This window comes from Schistocerca serialis, chromosome 2 (genome assembly GCF_023864345.2).
Source record: "Schistocerca serialis cubense isolate TAMUIC-IGC-003099 chromosome 2, iqSchSeri2.2, whole genome shotgun sequence".
NCBI lineage: Eukaryota > Metazoa > Arthropoda > Insecta > Orthoptera > Acrididae > Schistocerca > Schistocerca serialis.
The window spans coordinates 815,728,530-815,754,771 of record NC_064639.1 but is presented as its reverse complement, the minus strand read 5'-3'; the positions used below and the strand labels follow the sequence as shown (position 1 = coordinate 815,754,771).

Below are 26,242 nucleotides of genomic sequence, written 5' to 3'. Positions count from 1 at the left end.
CTGGATTTTCCTCAGTTGACCTGATAATTTTTTGCGCAGCTCTTTCCAGTTGTGTACACCTTGTGCTGCCATCTGGGACTTACGTAGCCACCTGGAGCTTCTGGAAATTTCAAGTGCCAAGAGGGCTTGGGATAGTGTCAAAGACCAATTGATTTCATTAACTAGTGTGTAATAATGACATTAATACTGCAGCAGTACAGGCATATGAAAAGTACCTTACAGTGCATTCACTGTGTAAGAGCCAGGTGGCAGCAGAATATACGCAAATGAGAAGTGCACCAAATACAAATGTGCAAATATAGCAATAGCAGATAAACAAACAAAGCGTAACATCTATAACTGATTACCACAACACCTCACATATTTCTTGTCAAATGTGCAAAGAGATATTAATTTCACAAACATATAGGAATGGGACTGTCAATTATTTTTTCTGTATCTTCAGTATTCAAACGATGTTAGCTGATTTTCGAATACAACAATACCATACTTAATAATACAAGGGGGGTTTGACTGGCCTGGTAAAAAATCGAGAAAAAATGTTTAGTTTGTAAACAGCTCATCTTATTTCTCAAAATAGTCTCCTTTTCAGGGGTTTACACTTGGTCCAACAATCATCCTACTTTTTCATCCTGTTGGAAAACTTGGCTCCATCAGACTCTGCAAATTATGCACTGGCTGCAATTATCACTTCCTCATTTGACAACAATTTTCTCCAGCAAGTTTCAAGTTATGGAACAGAAAGAAAGCACTTGGGGCTCAGCCTATGGGAATAGGGTGGATGAGTAATCAGTTTAAAGCCCAGTTCATGTACTTTCACCATTGTTATCACTGGTGTGTAGGATGGTGTGTTATCCTGGTGAAAGAGCACTTTTTTGCCTGCCAACCTTGGTCTTTTTCCAGCCAACACAAGTTTCAATTGGTCCAACAATAAAGCATAATAGGATCCAGTTATAGTTCTGCCCTTTTCCAAGGAATCTACGAGTTCTAGTTTTTCACACCCTTTTAATGGTCCTGTTCCACTTCTGTTCATGTATAATTGTCACTATCCTTCCTACGAGAGCAAAGTCTTTCTTGATCATGTGCAACCAATGGGTTCGGGGTCTTCCTACGGGGTGTTTTCCTTCCATCACATCTACACTGAATTAACTGCAGATATTTCTTTTCATTTTAATGAAATTTGGGGATTATCATCCTCTAGATGTTCAATTTATTTACAGTTCAAAGTAATATTTCAATTGCAGTAATGTTTCTTCAACCTTTCTTGTTGCCAGTTCATTTAAAAGTTATATGGATTTAATGTATTCATTGCTGCTCCTTTTGTTCTTGCAATATTGTCTTCGAGTATAATTTTGATCTGTTGATTTCTATTTCTAATAGCACTTTTCACATCAACAATCCTTAATATCGTTTAATCTTTTCTTATATTACTCAGCTGCCAATGTAACTTCTGTGCTCATAAACATAGGCTTTCAATCTTCGGTGATTTTTGTTATATGAGCGTTAGGCCATGGTACAAGGCAAGTTTCTGTGCCTAACATTAGGTCTGAGTCTTTGCAGCCTCTCAATTTCTCCAGCATTAGGAGACCAAACATTAGGCACAAAAACATGCTTTTCACAAAGGTCTAACATCAAATTAGTAGAAACAACCAAGAATTTTTCTGTTGCTCTTTTAAATAATTCAATTCTTCGTTTACAGGCTTCAATGCCTCATATATAATTCTACAAGATATCTACGACACACTGTGTATGTTTGGGAAATACGTTTGGACTTTGAGAACCTTCAAATTTATTATTGGTCCTCAGTAAATCCAAGTCTGACCAATGTGCAATGTCTTCTTTGTCTGATTCATTCGAATCAGTTGGCAACCATAGTGTTCGCTGAATTCTTCTTGGATGTATTTCACTATCTTCCAACAATTCTGCTTCACACATTTTTTGGATATCCAATGTCTTCTTCCCAGTCAGCCAAGTTGTCTGGAATGTCAGACAAGACATCCGCACATTCATTGTAAATAATCGTATCGTCTCTTTTGTCTGCCATGATGAAAGGGTAAAAGTACAAACAAAACAGCAACAGAATGCAAAAGATACTAAAGTGCTGTCACCTGCCATTGCGCGATACCATGCTCATGACACCACTTTGGTGTTGCCAGGCACTGAGAGAAATTATGCACAACACCATGTGCTGTCGCCAGCTGTTGACTGCTATTTCGCACATGACACCACTGTGGTGACACTGGAGGGCACAGTGTTAAAATATCCAGACTTCTTACAAGAACTGAAAACCTACTTTATCCTTCCACATTTCCAATAACAGTGCCAGTTGCAACTGTCACACTGTTGCTACAAGGATGGAGCAGGAGCAAAAAATAGCAAAATTGTCCACAAACAATTAATGCTATACTAGTGACATTACTGCAGAGATTATATCACTAATTTTTGTAATATACATTATTACACTTAAATGATTCTTTGTCATGTGTGTTTGACAGAGAGATCTGAAAAACTATCAATGAGGGCAGGACAATGTGAAGTTAGCATGTTATCAGAAGCTTCATAGGGAACTATTGAGATTAAGCCTACCTGGGGAAATGTCACTCAACTTAAAACAGTGCAGTAGTCAGTCTTCTGGAATCCAATTTTCATAATGCTTACAAAATCCCAATAATGTACACAGCCACTGCCAATTTTCACAAGCTGACTGCAGCATGCATGGTGATGCATGTTTTCCTGCCAGGACACACACACACACACACACACACACACACACACACACACACACACACACACACGAAATAATGATAATAAAAGAGAACGCACAGGAGTTTTTGTTTCTATGAGGACTTTCCTTCTGCAAATATTTCAAGCTTTATTTTCCAAAACAGTCATAGCTTGTTTATCTTCTGCCCTCTATAGGCTTTCAAATACTCATGTTTGTTGACAAGGAGTGGCAATTTTTCACCAGTAAATGGTGTGCTGCTCCAATTCAAGATGTTTCTTTACATTATCGTTCTTTTCCAACCCAATTCCAAAAATACAAAATCTGCAGCCCGGATTAGCATATTACAGAACCTTTTTACAAGCATTCACAACTATCCAACCCATACTTGTCAACACTACAGACAGAAAAGAATGGAAAATAGCTCTATTTGCACTTTACAGGAAGACACTCAGCACAGTCAAAATAAGTGGACTGGTTTTATTTTCTGTTCACATGCTTACTAATGTGGCAGTTAGCCTCAGTCGTAAACAAATGAGAACTTAGAAATTTGAGGGAAGAGGAAACAATCCCCCATTCCCCTCACTCCTGCAGGGCAGTAAGTCTACAACCATAGGGATTATTGATCCTATCTTGTGTACAGGAAGTCATACTCTACCCCACGATAAATCTGGATTTAACTCGTCACTCATTTCAAAATAAGGAATGAAATAATGAAGCAACACCCAACCCAAACCAAAGCAGCGTGGACAGAACATTTCTTAACTGCTGCTGTGCAACTGCTTGCCGAGGTCAGTAGAATCATAGACGGAAATGTTCTTTAGCTAACGGACAAATGTACACATTTCTTTGTTCTAAGATTTTTGGTCCCACAACTAACATCCCCATAGTGACATTATTCCAGAGACTGCTCTCTGCCCTCTCCTGTCTGTGTGTAAGTTAGCAGTACACTGATTTGTTGTTGCATTTATGTGAAGTTGCATTCTATTTTGCAAATGCATTCTCGTACACATCCTCTACCCAAACTGGGCTTTGCCAGATGTGCAATAGCCACAACCAAATTTTTTTATATTTCTATGCTGAAAATAAACCCATTTCAAGCAATTTCTGATAAGATAATTCATCCAGAAACAATTAGCTATGAAATAACATTTACTAGGTAGATTTACACTGAGGTGTAATTCAAATTTATATTCACACTTACTGCAAATGCAAATTTTTCAGGGCCCGAATCACACATAGAACTGACTGACTTAACACCCAAAATTTTCTTGTCAGATTAAAAATTTAAAGAAATTAGTACAATCAAACATTATCAAAGCACACTGAATTCAGGTGTCAAAATGTTTGATTAAATTTGCACTGTTTAGTGTGTGGCTTTACAAAAGAATATTTTAATAAAACTTGCAATTTGATTGGTGCAAAAGATAATTTATTTGAAATGACAAGTGTGGTACAGTAAATTGTTCAAAATAACAATACATGCATTATAATTTAATTCTACAAAAATAAACGTGGTATTAAATACCAGTTTCACAAAAATAATGGAGCACCAATTAGCTGCTTATTGCCATAATGGTTACCAATCTGTATTCTCCATGAGCTACCATGAATTAACATTTACTTACCACTGAACACTGAAATTTACTTTCATTACTTATCACCCCAGAAATTACTCGAGCAGCATTCTAATAAGAACATAGTCAAGGAATCTCAAATTTTAGCCTTATCCACACACAGTAAACAAATTTTAATCAATAAGATAGAAGCATTTCCAAAAATAATCATTGCAAGACTATGATCTTTAAACAAAGAGTTAATAACAGATTATGCTAATGAGAGTAGTACTAGTCACTAAGAAATTTTAACATTTTAACACTTCAAATAACATCAGGTAGCAAAGCCAAAGAGAGAAGTTAATATTAATATACTTAAGATGAGCCTGAATTTACCACCACTAACAACTACAAATTTAATTAAAAACCCAACAAAAATCTCAGCAACCCCAATGAGGCAGATATGTACTTAAATTTCTCAAGTGTATGGTCCTTTGTCTACCAAATACTTTAATGTCATTATGAAAAAAGTTATTAAAACTTAAGTAAGAAAACTTTTAAAATTATGGTTGTCGAATTCACGCACTTTACAAATAATATATTATCCATAAATTTGTTTGATAGAAGAAAATATGCCAATAATTATAAACACACACATAAAAAGTGTAGAAGCAACAGCAGGTAATTAATGCCCCAGTTCTCAGAGCAATACCAACTTTGTTGACAAAAAGATGACTATCAGCTAAAAGATCTACAGACTAGCAGTTACGCAATATTAAAATAATTTCTGGTTACAAAATAAGTATCGAACTTGTAGGAGGTTAAGAAATTTCTTATATTCTTTAACACATCTGAAAGAATAAAAAATTAAACTCTGATCCATAATGTAATCTGGTAGTTTCTACAAATCATAAAATAGTGTGACATATGTAGTACTGAACATTTATCGCATTGTATTCTCTCTCTCTCTCTCTCTCTCTCTCTCTCTCTCTCTCTCTCTCTCTCTCTCTCTCATTATATTTTGGCCTTTAACAAATGTTGTCAGTCATCTGTTCACAATGTTAAACTACATTAGTTCAACACTTGTAACATCTTGAATCACATAAAAAAGTATCCACCTGAGAATTTTTGGATACTAAAGAAAGTACACGACAGTATGACCAAACTCTTTAGCAGTGAATTTTGGCACTTGTAATTGGAGAATACTTCTACAGAACATCTTAGAAAACAAAAATTTTGGGGCACATGCACAACAATTCTTACTCCATGTGCTACAGTCCAGCAAAAGGCAACCACAAATTTTCTGTTATTGTGGAACAGACAAAGCCAATAATCACAGACTAAAACCCTCACCAAACAATGGAGAAACTCATAACACGGCAGTAATTTTAATTGTACTCCGATTTCAATGCAGTTTCTGCACAATGATCATTACACTTTCACTTTGTAAGTTTCTAACTCTCTTTCAAAGACTCATCTCCATTTTGCTTGTTTACAGGCAAGCACATCTTACGCATGCATGTATAAGAAAGCACTTCAGTTTAAACAGATGACTGGCAATGTTTCCCCCAACGTAACCACACTCATTCATATATCACCAAATGTGTATGGACTACTAACAGCACAGGCTCAAAATAAATGGGCCTCCTTCATTTCCCTTTAATACTTCACATGAAAAAGGTAATATGCAACTTGTAAACACAAAATGAATGACACTCTAACATCTAAATTTGTGATCATGACCATTTCTTTGTGCTTTTTTAGATTGGTGTTTTCATCTACAATGCATGTAAAAATAAATTCATACTGAAAGCATGCTAAACTGAAATGTGACCCATCCTAAAACAAACACACACACACACACAACTTTAAAGTACACACATTTAAAAAATAGTCATTGTGCATAATATTTTCTTATACTTTGTACTTTCATGTAAATGTTTAATGAATAATGTAATAAATATTGATACAATGGGATCTTTTGTGAGAACTTAAAATACGATCATCTTTATAAAGACTATCATTTACAAAATTACCATTTAGATTTAATACAAAAAGTTACCTAAGGCACAGGAAGGTTGGTTCATTCTTCACTCACTACAGACTGGTATTTCTACACTGCACTACTACTATTATAAGCTGCAATTCCCATCCAAGAAGGTTCTGGACTACTTCGGCTTACACTTCCCAATGAAATAATAATTATTTGACTAACATTTAACCTCAGACTTCATTACAAAGATCATACAATACACTATTAAAAAATTTGATTATAGCTCTCTAGTATATAATAATCATACTTTCAAACTATAGTCAATATTTGAACACTTGATTCACTGCATCTGGAGCTTTCCAAGCAAAAAATTGATATGAAGGTAAAAATGTCAAACATATGACAGTTGGAAATTAGTATTTATATCTGAAGAATGTGATTCATCAATAGCCAAGGTTGGTGTACATTGGTCAGTATAGGCATTATATCTTGCAATGGGACGGAAAAATATTAGACGTCATTGTTATTTATTCATGATCAATATCTATTACTCTGACAGATTTTTCCCCCAATCTAATAGGCCCTATAAAACTATAATACATAAATGTCTTGCAATGGAGATCATTTAGTGTGAAGAAATGCCCTCTGCAAACACCTTGTTCCTGCACTGTTCTAAAACCTTAACATGAAGGAACATTCCTAATCTATCAAGTGAAAACATATGCAGCTTAGACCAATAACTTAAAAGTTTACTAGAGCCTCTACAAGAATTAAACTATAAAGAACAAGTTAAGGGTTTGTGACAATTATTTTTATAGCTTAATTGAAAAACATAAAATCTTGCACCCACAAAAAGAAACATCTTGACACTTATTTTCATTATTACTGAACCTCCTGAAGAATAGATAAAAAATTTTGCTGCAATAAAGGCACTGAAAAACATTTTAATTCATATATCTAAAAGGTCCAGTTAGATATTTAAGTATCCTTCATGCACAAATAGTATGACTCTCATGAAACTCACAGCCATATTAAAGCTTTACATACAACAATGAACTTAAGTTACCATATATGTATATACATCCAATGGATTCTTCCACATAAAATGCACAAAAAGTTACCAGTAAAAACAGATCAGAATCAAAATACTGCTTCTGTAAGACACAAAATTAACAAAACATATAATTTGTTATCTCATGCACACAAAGTGACATCAGTTAATAACAGGAACAGAAGGCACCCTCTCCACATTTTATTGCAGTTGTTCTTAAAGCCAAGCTACTGAAAGTATGTTTACAATTTTAAATATTTGCAATACAGCCATCATTACAATCATAGGAAACAAATGCAAAACTTGGAAATAATAATAAAATATAAATAGCCAAATATTTTCCTCTGCTGCTGAACACATTAACAAAAATAAATAAAAATTAACATCTAAAACATCACATGTATGAAACAATCATCACATATAATGTACAGGTACATTTACACCATGTGGTGTGAAGAACAATGTTTTGCAATGAAGTTTGAGGCATCAATGTTATCTTCTCACGTCTTTTTCTGATACTCTAATTCCATGAACTCTAAACCTATAAAGGCATGTATACTCCATATTTCCATGGTTGGTTTGTATTTGAAGCTCTACTATATTGAAAGGTGGCAAGTCAGGTCGCTGAAAAAGAAAGATTCTCAATGATTAACAGTTCTGGACACTGGAATTACAAAATGTGTTTTGTTTACTAGTACATGGGAGTTTTGATCCACATAACAACTCTTCAAACGAGGGAGAAGTTGTTAGATATAACAATGTAAAATTTATCCACAAACACAGAAACTAATAGTAGTTGCTAAAGATCAATTTAAGAGGGAGGCAGGAGTGTATCATACTGTATTAATCTGATGGAAAGTGTTTGTTGGTAAGGTGTGCTCAGAACATTAGGATCTGGGGGATGGAACTTCCCCAATTTATTTTTCAGTGTAATGCATATTCTGAAAATATAGCAGTAGGATGACTTATTTAACAAGTTTTGATATGAGTTTACATTACAGATCTTTTATTTGCAATTCGGTGGTTTGAAAATGGATGCTGCACAAGGGTGCCACCCTTCCATCAAATTTCATTGGCAACACAAAAATTAAACAGCTATGGTCAATGATCACAATCATCACAACAAATGACACCATTGATCTGGAATAAGCAATATGGTGTACAATGTCCAATACAAAGAAATGACGTTTTTCTTCTAAAAATCAGTGTCAACCTCTAGTAAGTACCTTACTCCTTAAATCCACCCACAATCAATACACACTGTCCAACTTTAGAATCTTATTGATATGTAATGCTGTAAAATTTTCTAGTTTTAACATGCAGAAATAAGATGAGTAAAAATAGTGAGCAATACAAAATTGGAAATGCACAATTTATACTGAAATTACTAGAAGATGCACAACAGAAAACCTATTCGGTTAACAGATGACAGCAATGAGATCACTGTCTACTCGAGGTGTCAAATAGTTTGTACAGAGCATAGACTAAATTGAGATACCTGAACATCATTTCTGCTCCATCTTTCTTTATTGCTTTCAGTTTTCATTTATCACTTACATATTTTTCTTCCAATTAACTGGAAAGATATGTGATAGGCAGAACAAAACAACCCTGGCTGCAGCTCGATGGAATCGGATAAATAAATAGATGACACAAGAGCCGGTAAAAATGAATTAAAAATAATGTAAATGCATGAGACAGTGTACTTTTTATGAAAAAAAGACGATAAAATAAAATAAAATCCTGACTGGATGATTTTCATGTGTTCCCTTGCTATTGCTAACAACAGACCAATGACGAAAAAGCCTTACCAGAAGGGACTCAGGTGATTTTTAGTGTGCTGAAACCTAATACCACAATGAAGCTACATCACACTATTTTACCATACTGAAAAATGCTCCTACTGACGCACAAAAAAAGGAAATTATGTTCTGGGCAGAATTTGTGATGTAAAAGAAGGGAATGAACTATTTGACGTAGATGTCAGCTTCAGACACATTTGAATCAAAACATCTTGACACATTTGCACTTCTTACTTGTTAGTGTTAGTACCCATGGCGCACAATATTATGCATCACATCAGGTAAAGTAACATATCATGTCATGTTGCGCAGCATAATGTGCCTTTAAGTTCATGGCGCAGGCATCCCCACTCTGGGATACTTCCTCACCCTCTGGTATTTCTTTTTGTAGAGGCATGCCATTCTCTAGAGGCACATATATTTGTATATGGCAATATTATGAAAATTATAGACTGTTACTCACCATACAACGGAGAAGTCGAGTCTTAGACAGCTAGAACGAAAGGGCTACTAAACACGTAAGCTTCTAGCCAGAAAGCGTTCTGCTGAAACACGCGCGCACGCACACAAAACCACTATCTCTCGGCTGCCAATGCGATCTATATTTACTCTTACACCCTTCATCATACACTTAACATGGGGTGGGTTGAAGAGCTCACTGTACTGGGGATGTACCATTAAGTCAGAAACAAATTCAAATACTTGCAGACATTTTGATTTAAATGTCTTTGAATCTGCCACAAAAGTAAGAAAGCTGGTTTCATTCTTTTTCAATTCTAACTCTGTCCAGGAGAAATCGCCTTTTCCTGTGCTACAATATGAGCATGTTTCAATCTGGTTCACAACTTTTGCTCAACCATAATTTTGAAATTAGACTGCCATAGCTTGGCAACCAACATGGATTTTAGTTGACTATGGTGATGACTGATATAGTATAGGTTTCTTTATTGACATTTAAACCAGGCTGCTTATATTGTGGCAACAGACAATACTTCCCCAAAACAAGATGACCATTACTTACACATATTTGTCTACCTTCTTAAAAAAACCTGAACAGATTTGCAGAAGTCTAAAACATGAAGTGGTGTGCATTAAAGCTCACTAAGAAATGTGTTTTTGCACACAAAATTCAAATGAAGCATGATTTTTTAAGGCAAGTTTTCAATTTGATCATAAGAAGTAATTTTTTTATTTATCTAAATTAGGTCATTTTCACACATTCAATCACACCCGAACAAATTTTACATGTTGTATTAAAACTCTGTTTTAAACCATAAAATCTTGTCAGCAGATAAAGATAACTGGACAAAAAAATTTGTTTTGACTAACCTTCATGAAAAGTTTGAAGCAATTCGTACAAGTTTAAACTATAGAAGTTGGGCACTTCAAACCACTCCCCCCCCCCCCCCCCCCCCACCCCCCTCCCAGAATACAGTGTGATTTTGCATGTAAAATCCAAACAAAGCATATTTTTTTTTCAAACAGTTAAAAATTCTCAGACAAAGATCTGTTAACACTGGTGGAGCAAATTTGAAGCATCAGCCTAACTTTAGTCTGGAGTTATTTATGGGTGAATGTTTCTGCACGTAAAATCTGAGTGGTAAACATACAAATACAAGTCATTAACTGAGCACTCATTTCAGTTCATTTAAAATATTCATTAAAGGAAATCAATTTTCCTGGGTAACAGCTCCGGTTTGACATTCAAAATTTGTTTAATAGACTGTAACATACCTACAGTTATCCAGATGTTCTAATTGCTATAAAAATGCCTGCTGATTAGGGCTAAACCAAAAACTTTTTACCCCTTGTCCTAACTCAAATATGAACCAAGCACCAAGACACCCCCTGAATAATGATTCTGCATGTGGCCTTTTCAGACATTTGTTGCAGCACTTCCACACTGTACCAAGACAAAATTCACTCAACATATAAAATAATGCAGTTTTAGTGATTTTAATGATAAACCATATCACTTAACAATAATACCAAATTGATATCTGGGTGTCTGTGGTGCAATTGGTTGTGATGTACAATTAAAAGAAAGCACTGTGAAGGAATTATAAAAAAGCAGAACGCAAAGGAATTATCTGAATGGGATGGAAACTGGTAAATGTGAAATGTGATGTACATGTGCAGGCAAACAGATGATTAGAATTTCAGAAAAAAAAGGAGAGAGAGAGAAAGAAAGAGAGAGAGAGAGAGAGAGAGAGAGAGAGAGAGAGAGAGAGAGCAAGCATCACAAACTAAGCAAGTGAATAACACGATGGGCTACCTGTAGCCCTTACACAAGAAGTTTTTCAGCTTAAGTTTTTCAGCTTGTTATTGACTGGCATAGTTGTTGGATATCCCCTAGAGGACATCGTGCCCAATTCTGTGTAACTAGTGCATTAACTGAGATGGTTGGTGGGTTCTGTTTATAATGCTCCAAACCTTCTCAACTGGGGCGAGATACATGACCTTGCAGCCCAAGGTATAGTTTGGTACGGCATGAAGAAAAGCACTAGCAATTCTCGCCATGTGTGGGTGGGCATTACCTTCCTGAAGTGTAAGCCCAGGATGACTTGCAATGGAGGGTAACATAAAAGGGCATAGAATAGCCTCTAAGTACTGCTGTGCTGCATGGGTGCCAAGAATAACAACCAAAGGAGTCCTGCTATGAAAAGTGGCAACCAATACCATCACTCTTGTTTGTCGGATCTTCTGACAGGCGACAGTCAAGTTTGTATCCCATCGCTGTAAGGGGTGTCTCCAGACTCATCTTTGCTGGTCATCGGAACTATTCTAAGCACGACATGTAAGCCAAGACAATTTTACTCCAGTCAATGAGATTCCAGGCTGAAGATGTGTCTAAAGACACCTTAGAAAGCGGTTGAGTACTGAAGTGGTTGCTGCCTGTCATACGACCCAACAATCAGGAATGATGGTGGGGTGCCATTCTTTTTCTTTGGTTGTCATCAGTGAGGCCTCTGTGGCACAGCAATATGTCAAAAATATTCTACACCCTGTTGTGTTGCTCACCATGGCAATCCATCATGGGCTTACATTACAGTAAGATAATGCCCACCCACACATGGCGAGAGCTTATACCGCTCTTCATGTCTGCCAAACCCCACCTTGGCCAGCAAGGTCACTAGATCTCTCCCCAGTGGATAACATTTGGAACATTACGGGTAAGGCCCTCCAACCATCTCAAGGTTTTGATAATCCAACGTGCAAACTGGACAGAATTTGCCACAATATTCAACAACTCTACAGAGTAATGCCAAGCCACGTAACTGCTTGTGCAAGGGCCAAAAGTGCACCAACATGTAATTTGACTTGCTCAATTTGTGAAGCTCTTTCTCTTGAATAATTCATTCAATTTTCCTAACTACAATTATTTATTTGTTTGTACACATATCTCACATCTACCAATTTCCATCCCATTCAATAATATTAACTAATGTGAATATTAACTAATGTGACCCACTGACTCCTCCCGCTCAATAACAAAATGGATACAGGAAGAAAAAAATATCTGTCACCAACTCTACAGATTGAGCTTAATGAAGCAGTTCATGAAAGTGTTACCCAAAGATGGAGAATGTTTTTAGTATCTCTGCTATATTGTTCATCATAAGAATAAACCTGATGTTAACATTATGCCATGTCTTCTTCCATGTTTGCTTGAATCTCATTGGACAGTTGAGTGCAACCATAAGGATACAGCTCATGCTATGTTACATGCACACAGACTCAGCGATAATGTGGGACAACAGCTTTTCTGGCGCATTAAACTTTGACAGCACTGGCCAGCCTGCGGTCCAACTAACCTACAATGATGTGGGCAGCTGCAGTTCAGAATTAAAAAGAGACGAGCAATGATACAATATAGCTTCAAATATCATTTAATTTTGTAAAGAGAATGAAATGATATTTGGAGAAACTCCAGCACTACCGCGCACTTCCTTGGTGACTAGACGGAAAGCATGAAATGAACTCGTTCTCACCTGACATAGCATTCCAATTACAAACAGGAGTGATGAAAATTTCTAACTTAAACAAAGGCTAATTTTTCTGTGTGAGCTATGCGTATCCACCGTACTGTTGAATATTAAAACCACTGAAGGTATTAATTACAGTCAGTCATCTGATAATCTCTTAGCTCCTTCCTTACAAGAAGCCCAGAAATACATTTCAGTTCTGGAAGTGCCACCTGTTGTGTTGGTAACTAGCCTATCAACTACAGAATCCACAAAGCCTGCCATGTGCCACATCTTCTTTTGTTCTTTTATGATGAGCCGTTCTATATCCCACCAGTGTTCGGCAGTGACATGTGAAAAAGCTGCGTACAGCCAGTACATCTGGCAGCTTGACAGTCTTGTTATTCTTGGGCCAAATCCTGCAACTTGGCTCCAGATTAGTTCTGTTGTGTTCTTACATATTGTTTTTCATGTTTCTACGATACTTATCTACCTCTGTGGTATAAAACGATGGACATTGTCCAAATATGCCCTCAAAATTTAATTTTTATGTTTTCTTAATTTAAGCATCTTTTATGAACAGTCTTTCATAAAACACCGATAATTAAGAATTTGTATTTGAAATGAAAGCAGGAATTTAGTGTTCAATATGTAATTAGAAACAAAGCAACATGCATTATTCATAAAAAAATGATGATGAGTTTTATAATTACGAGATGTAGGTATTTCAAATTGAACGAGGAAGGGAAAAAAATATACTGGGGAGATTTGAACCAACAAACCACTCACTATGTTTGGTTATTATTCCATTACACTACAGACTGTGCTACACATACGATTTGGGTTTATAAATCAACTTTTTTACATACAGTCAGTGCAACACTTCAAAGCCAATTATCCTCATAAATTTATGAAAAACATTAAGAACAGCCTATTTCTCGGCACTTTTTAACTGTACTCCAAACGTGATTCACTACAGAACAGAAAGCAGCCTCAGCCATTTTCATACTGCACATTAACAGCATGACAATCAGAGCACAACGCTGCAGAGGCTGTGACTATACACAATTTTTTAAATAAAAACTACGTAGCTAAAACGTGATCAAGAAAAACATTGATGGATGTTAATACATTTAAATATCTTAAAGTTTCATTTAACGTAACTTAGTAATAATATACATACTACACAAGTAGGACCTACTTCCAAGAGCATAACACCACCAGTGTACATGTATGTGCTACACCTTCTGACCAATCATAACGTTTGTGTTTGTTTACAGCAGGTTTATTCTTATGTTGAATGGATTTTAGTGGATTTTAGAAGTTTCCTCACATGGCAGAAGTGAAATTTAAAGACGATTGTTGACTCTACATTTCAAAAATTTGTACACTGGTACTGGAATATCAATACGGTGGGAGACTATAGTAGGACACTTAACCGAGATATACAAAAGGTAATTTAAATTTTTGTTAGATGATTTAACAAAAAGACAAAGTACATTTAAGTCAATGGAAAAACAATAACAATGTGATATAGACAAGTTTTAGAGCCCCAATTAGGACAGAGCAAAGATGAGGATGGAAATCAGCTGTGCCCTAATGAAAGGTATGATCCAAATTATGAAAGCAAAGCACAGGAAACCTAATCTGATGTGAATTCAAAGAGCTATCCCAAATCCCTCCCCACTCCTCACAGTACCGAGTCCCTCCCCACTCCTCACAGTCTAGAAGCCCTCTTCACTCTCCACTAAAATTATCAAGTAATACATTTATGGCACACACAAAAATCATCATCTCTCTCTAAAATAAATAATAAATATATTTCACAGTACCTGAACTTTAAAATATTGAAGACTAGTCCCATTTTCCTGGAACTGGTACTTCCCGATTTCCATTGGGAATTCATCATTTTCATGCTTCAGACCCTGAAGGAACAAAATAAATAAACCTTTACTCAACAAGGATACGTGTTCATTTCATTTCTGTTAGTACAGTTGCATTTCAAACAATCCTCCAAAACTACAAAATATATATAAAATAGAAAGAAACATTCCACATGGGAAAAATATATTAAAAACAAAGATTCCATGACTTACCAAACGGGAAAGCGCTGGTAGATAGGCACAATAAAAAAAACACACAAACACATACACACAAAATTTCAAGCTTTCGCAACCCACGGTTGCTTCGTCAGGAAGAGGGAAGGAGAGGGAAAGATGAAAGGATGTGGGTTTTAAGGGAGAGGGTAAGGAGTCATTCCAATCCCGAGAGCGGAAAGACTTACCTTAGGGGGAAAAAAGGACAGGTACACACACACACACACACACACACACACACACACACACACACACATATCCATCCACACATATACAGACACAAGCAGACATATTTAAAGGCAACGAGTTTGGGCAGAGATGTCAGTCGAGGCAGAAGTGCAGAGGCAAAGATGTTGTTGAATGACAGGTGAGGTATGAGTGGCGGCAACTTGAAATTAGCGGAGATTGAGGCCTGGTGGATAATGGGAAGAGAGGATATATTGAAGGGCAAGTTCCCATCTCCGGAGTTCTGATAGGTTGGTGTTAAGTGGGAAGTATCCAGATAACCCGGACGGTGTAACATTGTGCCAAGATGTGCTGGCCGTGCACCAAGGCATGTTTAGCCACAGGGTGATCCTCATTACCAACAAACACTGTCTGCCTGTGTCCATTCATGCGAATGGACAGTTTGTTGCTGGTCATTCCCACATAGAAAGCGTCACAGTGTAGGTAGGTCAGTTGGTAAATCACGTGGGTGCTTTCACACGTGGCTCTGCCTTTGATCGTGTACACCTTTCGGCTTACAGGACTGGAGTAGGTGGTGGTGGGAGGGTGCATGGGACAGGTTTTACACCGGGGGCAGTTACAGGGGTAGGAGCCAGAGGGTAGGGAAGGTGGTTTGGGGATTTCATAGGGATGAACCAAGAGGTTAAGAAGGTTAGGTGGATGGCGGAAAGACACTCTTGGTGGAATGGGGAGGATTTCATGAAGGATGGATCTCACTTCGGGGCAGGATTTCAGGAATTCGTATCCCTGCTGGAGAGCCACATTCAGAGTCTGATCCAGTCCCGGGAAGTATCCTGTTACAAGTGGGGCACTTTTGGGGTTCTTCTGTGAGAGGTTCTGGGTTTGAGGGGATGAGGAAGTGGCTCTGGTTATTTGCTTCTGTACCAGGTCGGGAGGGTAGTTGCGGGAAGCAAAAGCTGTTTTCAGGTTGTTGGTGTAATGGTTCAGGGATTCAGGAATGGAGCAGATTCGTTTGCCACGAAGGTCTAGGCTGTAGGGAAGGCTGTGGCTGGAGTCAGCACAAACAAATACTGCCCATCACCTCTTCCATGAGAAGCCCAGCATCGATGGGAAGACTGTTTCCTGTTATACACGAAATTAAGTTAAAGCATAATTTTACATTCCCATTTGATAAAGCAATCCAAAACTACTATAGTGTGATATTTGTTTTATTGATACGTATTAAAAGGAACAGTGAAACACTGAAAATAATTACTTCTCCCGCAGTGACAGCATTGCCCTGGACCATGGTGACTTACTTCCCTGCAGCAGTGCTGCGCAGCCACTGTTGGGGTGCTGGTTATTCTTTTTATTTAGTAACCCTGATAATATAGATCAATAAAACAAAATATTGCACTCTAATAATTTGGGACATAAAATTCCGCTTCAGAAATCATTTAGTTTGTAATGGAAAACGAACTGATGCTTTCCATCAACACAGAATGCTACACGAAAGGTGTGATTAGCAGTATTTCTTTCTGCTGACTGAAGCTACACACTGCAAAAATAAAACTGCAAATACATGCCGAAACACCAGGAAAATGTACCTGATGTCTAAGGAGCGAACCCTATATGTCTACATATGATGGATGTCAATGATGTATCATTAACTCCATTTGGGATTAAAAAAATAAAAACTTATTTAACGTGTGGGTCTGTAACCATAAACTGCAGTATCCACACCTACTTTCCTTCAATATTAGTCTACTTAACTCATTTCAGTTAAGCTTCATTATTGTATAGGCATGATAAAATATATACATGGAACTCACCAAAACACGAAAATCTCTAGGCGCTGAGTCCAGTTTTCCAGTTGGTGACAATGAGCGTGGGATGTGCTCAATGCTGAACGCAGTAATTTTAATCCATGCAGAAAGTTGTATTACCAGAAATCCCTGCCCTCCTGTGAAGGCCCAACAGTTACCAGGTACAACACCAGGCTGTTAATGATATGAAGGAAACTAATTTTTTGTTGCTTTCAGCACGAAATCAAGTTTGTAAGTTGTCTCTAACAACAATCTCTGCTTACCTGAATAACAGTTCTTGGGGAAACACCAGATGGGTACCAATGAAACCACCCCATTATTGTTAGCATAGCAGTCTTTGCTTGATAGTTTTCCGTGCACCTTGTGCTTAAAATACTCCCTCCTAAGCACAAAAGTGAGAAACAGATTGAGAGAAAGACAGTCACTTTTTGTTTAAAACAGAGTAATTTACAAGCCAGTGTTAAATGTGTACAATGCAGAAATACCTGATGATTCTAATGCATAATCCACCATTCCTGTTTTATCAGCATCATACTTCGCAAGAGCTCGATCAACAATTTTCTGGACATCAGAATATGATAAACCATCACTGCTGTCGCACTCTGTATGCTCTGTTACCTTGGAAAAGTAACTACCAATGATGGGATCCTGGTGTTGTCGAACAAATTCTTCTCTAATTTTTTCTGACACAGAGGTCATAATAATATCAGCTGAGTAATTTGCAGCTGCAAGAATCAAAGTTTAATTTCTATAAACACACTTCAACAAAATGACTAAAGAAACAAAATGAAAAAATATTGGAACAATTTAAAAAATTAATTCTATTTCTTACATTAACTATTATCATGAGCAAAAAGGTACAAATTATACATCTGAAATAAATTATACACAACTGTGTGTGTGTGTGTGTGTGTGTGTGTGTGTGTGTGTGTGTGTGGGGGCGCGCGCGCACACACACTCACGAACGTGCTTAAACTGATTTGGTCATTATCCCTGGGGGTCTAACATCCATCCTGCAACCATATTCAAATGATGTACGCACTGGATAGCCAATGAAACCCACAAATTTACACCACATGGACAAGTCAAGCAGCTAGATTTGTAGCTGATATGCGAGTGGGCAGAATGGGCATGGGAATCCAACCCTCCACCACTGCTGGAAAAATCCTTTAAAAAATGTGGTATCACAAATTCACTGGATAAAACCAAGGATGACACACTACGGGAAGATGGCAACAACAGTGCTGCTTCCACTTACAATAGTGATGATGAATAGAATGATTATGATAGAATAATTTTTTTGGAAAAAAATTAAAGCCGATGCTACTACTTTTTCTTTCCCTTAAAATTAGGATTACTGGGTACTGCCAAACATTAAAATTGCTTTTTCTAGAGTTTCATAAAAATTGACTTGCCTACTTCTTTAATAAGGCCCTTCAATTTTGTCATTGTTGAAACTTGGTTTGAAAGAGTAGCAGCTAGATGAACCATCAGATGCTCAGATGGGAAGCCAGTATTAAGCAAACAATGCTGAAAGATGGAAGATATACAGAGCGCTACTACAAATCATTCATTCATTCATTCATTTTCAAAGTTCTATTTTTTCCCAAGTATTACATGTAACAATGTGACATGCACGAATAGAAATGTAAACTCACCAAGTTTGGTAGTGCACGCCAGAAGGCATTACGAGTGCAGTGCATTAACAAAATGGCGACAAAGCAAGGGAGGAGAGTGCATGTGTTGGAATATGTGAGGTGTTTACTTGTTATGACAGTGTAGTGTGCAATGGTATCGACAGTTCATGGACACTGCCTCTGTAGAGAAAAGGTATGGGTGACCAAGTATGCCCCATGTAGCCGTAGAGTAGGTTAGGGAAAGTTTCATACACAGCCCAAAAATAATCAATCGCCCATGCAAGCCACGAACTGAGAATGCCGCAGCAAACTGTGTGGAAGATTTTGTGATGGCAGTTACATTACAAACCACATTGTCTACAACTCATGTAACAGTTAAAGCTGAAAGTTTAGGCCAGTGCCTTGTGTTTTACATCACAATGCATGAAGCACTTATGGATGAACATTTCACCTCCAAGTTGACATTCCGCAATGGAGGAACGTTCAACCTTTACCTGGGAAAGTTAATCACCACAATGTGAATGTGTGGAGCACTGAACATCCTCATGAAATTGTGGCGCATTACTGATATTTGTCACAGGTTGTTTTCTGTGTAATGTCAACATACAAAGCTACATGGGTCTCTTCCTTCTGTGAAAAGACTGTGACTGATACCTCACACCTGGCCGACAAACTTCCACATCACTGGATGGGGTGTAGGGTGAAGATCATATGCTCCTGTTTCCTCAGCACCCGCCAGACCCCCTGACCTAACGCCCTGTTATTTTCTCCTTTGGGGGCATATTAAAGACCATGTTTACATACCTCCACTGCAAGAACACAAACAGCTGAATATTCATTTATGCTGCTGTGATGACCATTAACAGGATGTTGCTACATAAGCTGCAGACTGAACTTCACTACCATCTGGATGTGGGTCATGTAACCAAAGGAGTACTCATAGAACATGAAAACTTGATGAGTTTCCACTTCTATTCATGCATCAATTTGGGCATGTAATACTTTGCAAAATATAGAACTTTAAAAACAAATAATATATAGTAGCTTGGTAGAAGGGATATGAAACCTAAAACAATATCCATTAATATCTGGAAATATGCACACAGAGCAATTTGAAGTGGAACGACCCTTTAAATTAATAAAACTAATATTAGGAAAGGCAGATGCCAGATAACATCACTGGAACAATGCTCAGGACATCTTAGTCAATCCATGAGTAAGGTAGCGTCCAAAACTATCATTCCCGAGTCTAGGTCCCTTATCTGATAGAAAAGATGAAGAAGAACAGTGTTTTTAGCCTCAGTTCATTTATTAAACATGAAAATGACAGAGATACTCAATAAACTTAAGTGCCACATGCAACAAGAGAAGTTTTGTGTATCATGGTGTGGCTTATGTCTAATATTCCTCGGGCGTATGTTTCAAGTTGAGTAAGCCAATATATTGCCTCCTCCTCCATGTATCTCACAAAAACCTTGAAGGTAAAAATTAAAGGCTCAAATTCATCATAGGCTTACTAAAGCTATTTTTCACACACATCATCTGTGAATGGAACAGGAATGGTTGAAGGAACAAGAGTTGTACAGTAAAGTCCCAAATTAATGAAACTGCTGCTAAGGAAATCCCACTTTTAACAAATATTTCCCTCGATCCTGGTAAAATTTCCTTAAAAACAATGTTATTCCTCCCCACTTTCAATGAAACCCACTCTAAGTAGTAGTCTGCTCTTAAGGAATAAAGATGAAGTATTCTGTAAATTAAAATTCGGTTTTATGCAATTCCTAACATGTTCCAATAAGTTTTCGATTTCTTTTGGTTTCACACGTCTTTCATTTCATGTGATGGCAACGTAAGGTAATTGGTTCTTTGGGTAGACACATATCCATAACAGAATTCTATTGTGGCGACATCAGATAAAGCATCAAGCGAACCGGAAATCTATTTCCACACAGCCTACAACACAACCCTGATCACATGATCTAATATCAGTCACACTCACTAATTAAGGAAGCCGTAGACATGATTTCATTGTTGAATTTATCAGTTTTCCTTTTGTCTAGTTATGACCTGCAAATGTAGAAAGCTTATGATTCAGTAAAAGCTGACGATCATCCACAATGTCAAAGACAATCACAACATACAACGTTCTGGTACAGCAAAATGGTACAATCTTGTACCGTCTTGATCATGATGCATTCTCAACAACAAGCAATGCATTGTTAAATGTCAAAGCTTGTGGTTTCTCTGGGTGTAAATGGAAGAACATTTGTATGTCAATGTTTATAAATGGAAAGCATTCCTATATGCAGAAACATACTGCAACAGAATGCTCAGGAAATCACCCTCAAGATCAGTGTTGAAAATTTAAGTGCTTCAAATGGTCAGTTAGTCTGTTTTAAAAACCACCATAATCTCTCATTTCAGAGCATAAGTGGAGTTGGGGAGGAGGAGGTGGGGAGCCTCTGTCGAAGTAGCAAATTTAAACCTGAAATCATTAAATACAGGGTTGTGGGTGCAAACACATTTTTAAAGCAGATGAAACTGGCATCTTTTACAATTTGCTTCCTGCGAAAACACGTTTTGTTTAGGGAGAAAAATGCCATGGAGGTAAAAAAAGTAAAGAAAGAATGATTGCACTATTGTGTGTAACTAGCAATGGAAGCGAGACTGCCCATATAATATGGAAATTTAAATCTCTTAGGTGATATAAGAACATAAAAGCCCTTCCTTTTATGAACAAACTCAACAGCAATTCCTGGATGACATCGGAAATATTTAAAAGATGTCTCAGGCATTTTGATGCCAAGATGGGTGCAGCAGGTAGGAAAATAGTGCTCACTATTGACCAAAATCCCTGTACATCACATCAAAACATCATTTCTGAAAAATGCAAAAGTTGTGTTCCTTCCACCGAACAGCACAGCATCAGCAGCCTCTAGGCCCAGATACAACAAAGCCAATTAAATAGTAGAAGTTGTACAGATGTTAATTACATTCTTTGAATGGAAGATAGAGATAAGATTCAACGTTTTACAGACTACTCATTTGTTGCTACCTGGAACTGTGCAACACAACTTTTTGTGTTAAACAGTTTTGAAAAGGCTGGTTGAGATCACTCGTTGCTGTTGTTGATTGCACTGTTCCAGGAGAAGAATAATGGAGTATAATCACAGATGTTCCTAAAAATGTGACATTCTAGGACTTTCTTGTGATGAAGGTGTTTTGAATTCCACACCAAAGATGACTAAGAGATGTGTGGAAAGCTAGTGAAGGAACAATGTGTTGTAGATGGTGGTGGTGGTGGTGGTGATGGTGGTGGTGTCGATGACAAAAAAGAGGGAGGAAGCCACTGCACTATGTTTTGCAACTGCAGTACAATGAACAGATACTGCCACAAACTATCATTCCTATTTAATACAGACGAGTCAATTCTAACAAACTTCAACTAACTAGAGCAACAGCTACTATCACTGCAATGAGCAGTAAGGTCAAAACAAACAACTGTTCTTGATTTCTTTTTCAATAAAGAATGTAGTCTGCGAAAAGTGTGTTCATGTACTAGTATGTGCACTGCATTTGAATTTGTTGTACACTGTTGGAGAGTGTGTAATTAAATAGTACTTACACCACCTTAACAAGCTTGAGTTCCAAATCTGGGTCGCTTCTATGCACCTAGGCTAAACACCCATTTACGGAAAATAATGAAGATGATTTGGGTTGAGGGGCGCATGGCATCATGATCATCAGCACCCTGATGAAAAGTCAGCATGCTAATCTAATATTGACAAAACCCCTATTTTAAGGAAAAGATATTTGGGTCCCTACAGAGTCATTAACTCTCAAGTGGGTGCACCAGTTCTCGTAACGTGTGGGCACGAGGTGCACTTTGTACATATGTAAAGGATATTTGTTTAATATTACCAACGGAAATGTGATTGAAGAAAATTACAGTTTAATCTTAGTTTAATTAATATAAACTACCATTATATGACCTGTTTGATCACACAGTAATAAAATAAACCTTTCATTGTATCACACTGTTGCTGCAATAAAGTGTTATCCCACAGTAATGACCCACTCAAAGCATTAAACAGTGCATTTGCATCAGATTTCTGTCAGCTGCTTATTTGTTTACTAATTATCTAGTAGTTAACTGCCTCATTGTAGGACTGTGGCGCTATTTCAGAATCAACATTTTCTTCTTGCCAATCAAGAATTTTTTCTCACCCAGCTCACTGCTTATTTTATAGTACTGCTGCTCACTTGTTCGTGTGACAACACAACTTATTACTGTGTTCACTGCAGAATAATGAAGGAATAGGTAGGGGCTCACAATTGTAAAACAACCATGAAACAGCACAAAGCACTGCTATTTGTGAGTGGCGCACTTTATATACAGGGGCATCCACTTGAGAGTTAAAAAGGAATTTTACTGTGTAGGAAGTACCCTCTCTAACATGACTATGACTATCAAAGCACATATGGCGAGACCAACTGAGTAACAGTTGTTCCCTATTACTTGCTGTCCACACAATTTGATTGGTCTCTCTCTCTCTCTCTCTCTCTCTCTCTCTCTCTCTCTCTCTCTCTCTCAAGTGAGCGAGCTTGATAAGTGTGGAACAAATGTATGGCCCCTTCCATGTGGCTATGTAAAAGATGGCTGTTAGCTACGTCACAACACAGAGCGGACCTATGGCAGAGCTCCGAGTCTGCAAACACTACATCTTCACAGCCTGTGCACATCCAATCTATTTCCACGTACCTACATAACACATGCAAGTGGTTGTCATTAGGTGGTATGGTTATCTTCGGCAATTTCTGCCAAGCTGTGCAAAGGTCATTGATCCTTTCTATCACAGGTGATATCAGGCAGACCTGGCAGCAAATCCAGTGTTCTATGGAAAAACCCTGCAATCGCTGAAAGAGCACAAAAACCCATTAGGAGTAGCTAAGGCAATTACTGTGATGATTATCAGCAGAGCTGTATTTAAGCACAAGCTCTCTAAGCTGCAGATCAGGCCACCCACACAGCAACGGGGCCCATAACATAAAAATTCAGTGAAAGGAAGTGTTTTAATTCTGTGGTGTGTGTCCTCTTATAATTGTAAAAGAGGTACATATAACTATCTTGTATACGCTTACTTGGCCGAATACTTCAGCAGATAACTGACACGAATTGAGTCAGCATTCACATCTCACCACTCCCTTATATCAAATTCCCAATGATAGCAGATCAAATACAATGTACTTCACTTAGTAAAAATGGCTTGAACATTTAAAAGAATGTTTTACGGAATTTGGGCTATTTTAAGTGAATTCTTAGGCAACAACTTGGAGACAAAATGTTCACAGACACTTAGGTAGCCTTCTGTCACAGTGCATGTTCATGTTCAAAGAGGTCAACTGCTCTAAATATTCAAACAGCAGTACCAACTAGTCTTGCAGAGGTACTTCCATGAACAGTGACGATTTCAACACTTGCATGAAGATCATCTCCTTGAAATCACATATCCTTCAGTATTTTCACAAAATTGACCACTTTTTAACGTGACGACTACAGTGCCCCATAAGGTGTGTTAGAAGTGTCGCCAGATATCTGACCAGACCATAATTGGGTAAATTGATGGTGTCTAGTATTAACCATGAAGGTCCTCCTTTCTTGTGGAATTTCATAAGTCCGTACAGGTGGGGTGTCACTGGCACCCTGGGATACAGCTGCTTTTCACTGCCTCTGATAGATCCAAGTGCTTCAGTAGAGCCACAGTTCTGCTGGTCATCATAAAGGAAGGTTGGATCCTTCTTGAGATTCTTGTAGGCTGGGTCCTGTAGCAGCAAGCCAATTTTATGATGCCAGTCATTGGTGCAAGTCAACACCGTTGCGTTCCCATTGTCTGCTGAAAGAAGTATAATGTCAACATCATTTCTCAGTGATCAGGTAGCCTCCCATTCTGCCAACATTATGTTTGCTCTTAGAAGTCGGGACTGCAGTGGTGTGGAGGAACAAATCCAAGGTCTGACAATGAAAGAAAGAGACGATATATGGCAAGAAACCTGCAGGGTAATCGACAAGCCACTTCTGAAAACGAATGTGATGCGGCAGAATAGGAGGCTATCTGATCAAGAGGTGATGCTGACAACGGTTCTTCCAGCAGATAAAGAGAATGCAACGGTGTCGATTACCGATTGGTTTGCTGCTGCAGGACCCAGCCTACAGTAAATTCAACAATGATTAAACCTCAATGATGACCAGCAAAACCGTGGCTCTGCTGACAAACTCAGATCTACCACAGGCTGTGAAGTAGTTGCTGTACCCCAGGCTGCCAGCAACACCATGCCTGTAAGGACTACAGATAATCCACAAGGAGGGCTGCCTCTGCTGTCAATACTTGACACCATTAATTCACATAATTACATTACTTTTGAATGCATTATGGGAACAGCAGTGATCAATGTCTTATAAATAATTACTATTAAAAACAGTCTTGATCACGATTTATTTAACAAGGTGACCGGTTTCGACCACTACTGTGGTCATCTTCAGACCATCCATTGAGTAGGAACCTCTTTCTGTTGGAGAATCACTACTCATAATTACACACTGGCCAAATGCCTAGACACACTTCTAACACCCCTTGTGGGACACTGTAGTCATGATGTTAAAAACATGGCCATCATGAAAATACTTTAAGATATGTGATAACAAGAAAATTATATGTTTGTGAGTTTCAATGTTCTATCGCTATTCATGAAAGTACCTCAGCAAGACTCCTTGATGCACCTATCTCAACATTAGAGCTGCAAATAACTGAACTCTTTGAATATGCACTGAAGAACACTGACTTCAAGTAAGGCAATGTGTTTTATGAACAGATGGATGGAGTGGTCGTGGGTACGCCAGTGGCTTCACGGATTGCAAACTATGTTGTTGATACTTTTTTGGTATAAGAGCATAGCAGACAGGTATAGGACAAGTTTCTCAATCACATTCAAAGCATCCATCATAACATTTCTTTTCACTGCACGAACAGAGGAGAATGGTTGTCTCCTTTTCTTGGACGTATTGATGAAGAAGAAAGCAGAAGGTACACTAAGGCCACTCAGTATACAGGAAGAGGACACACAAAGACCTGTACCTGCATGCAAAAAGTTGCCACCATTCAGCACAGTGACCCACTGTGCTGATCACTCTGATACAGCATGCCATCTGCAACAAACAAAGCCTCCCAGATGGGGTAAAACACTTGAAGGAAGTATTCTGAAAAAAGGGGTACAGTGAAGCACAAATCAGTAGGGCATTCAAGGAAAGACAAGATGCTGGAAACCGAAAGAGAAAGAAGAACAAGATGAGATTCACTTCCTTTCCGTGCCCATGACTGCTCTCAGCCAAAATTGTGAGGCTAAACGAAAAAACCAACATAAAATTCTTCTT

At 37.8% G+C, this 26,242-nt stretch overlaps 1 protein-coding gene across 1 annotated transcript in view; it reads right to left on the bottom strand.

Annotated features, from left to right (window-relative positions):
* Positions 1–4,132: 4,132 nt before the first annotated feature.
* Positions 4,133–26,242, bottom strand: part of LOC126458055 (klaroid protein-like) — a 174,336-nt gene continuing 152,226 nt past the window's right edge. Inside the window, exons 11-15 of the mRNA XM_050094852.1 lie at positions 17,662–17,901; positions 17,440–17,558; positions 17,183–17,350; positions 14,922–15,014; positions 4,133–7,946 (exon numbers count right to left, since the gene is read on the bottom strand). Coding sequence (XP_049950809.1) covers positions 7,815–7,946; positions 14,922–15,014; positions 17,183–17,350; positions 17,440–17,558; positions 17,662–17,901 — 752 coding nt within the window. The 3' untranslated portion in view covers positions 4,133–7,814. The remainder of the gene's footprint in view (positions 7,947–14,921; positions 15,015–17,182; positions 17,351–17,439; positions 17,559–17,661; positions 17,902–26,242) is intronic.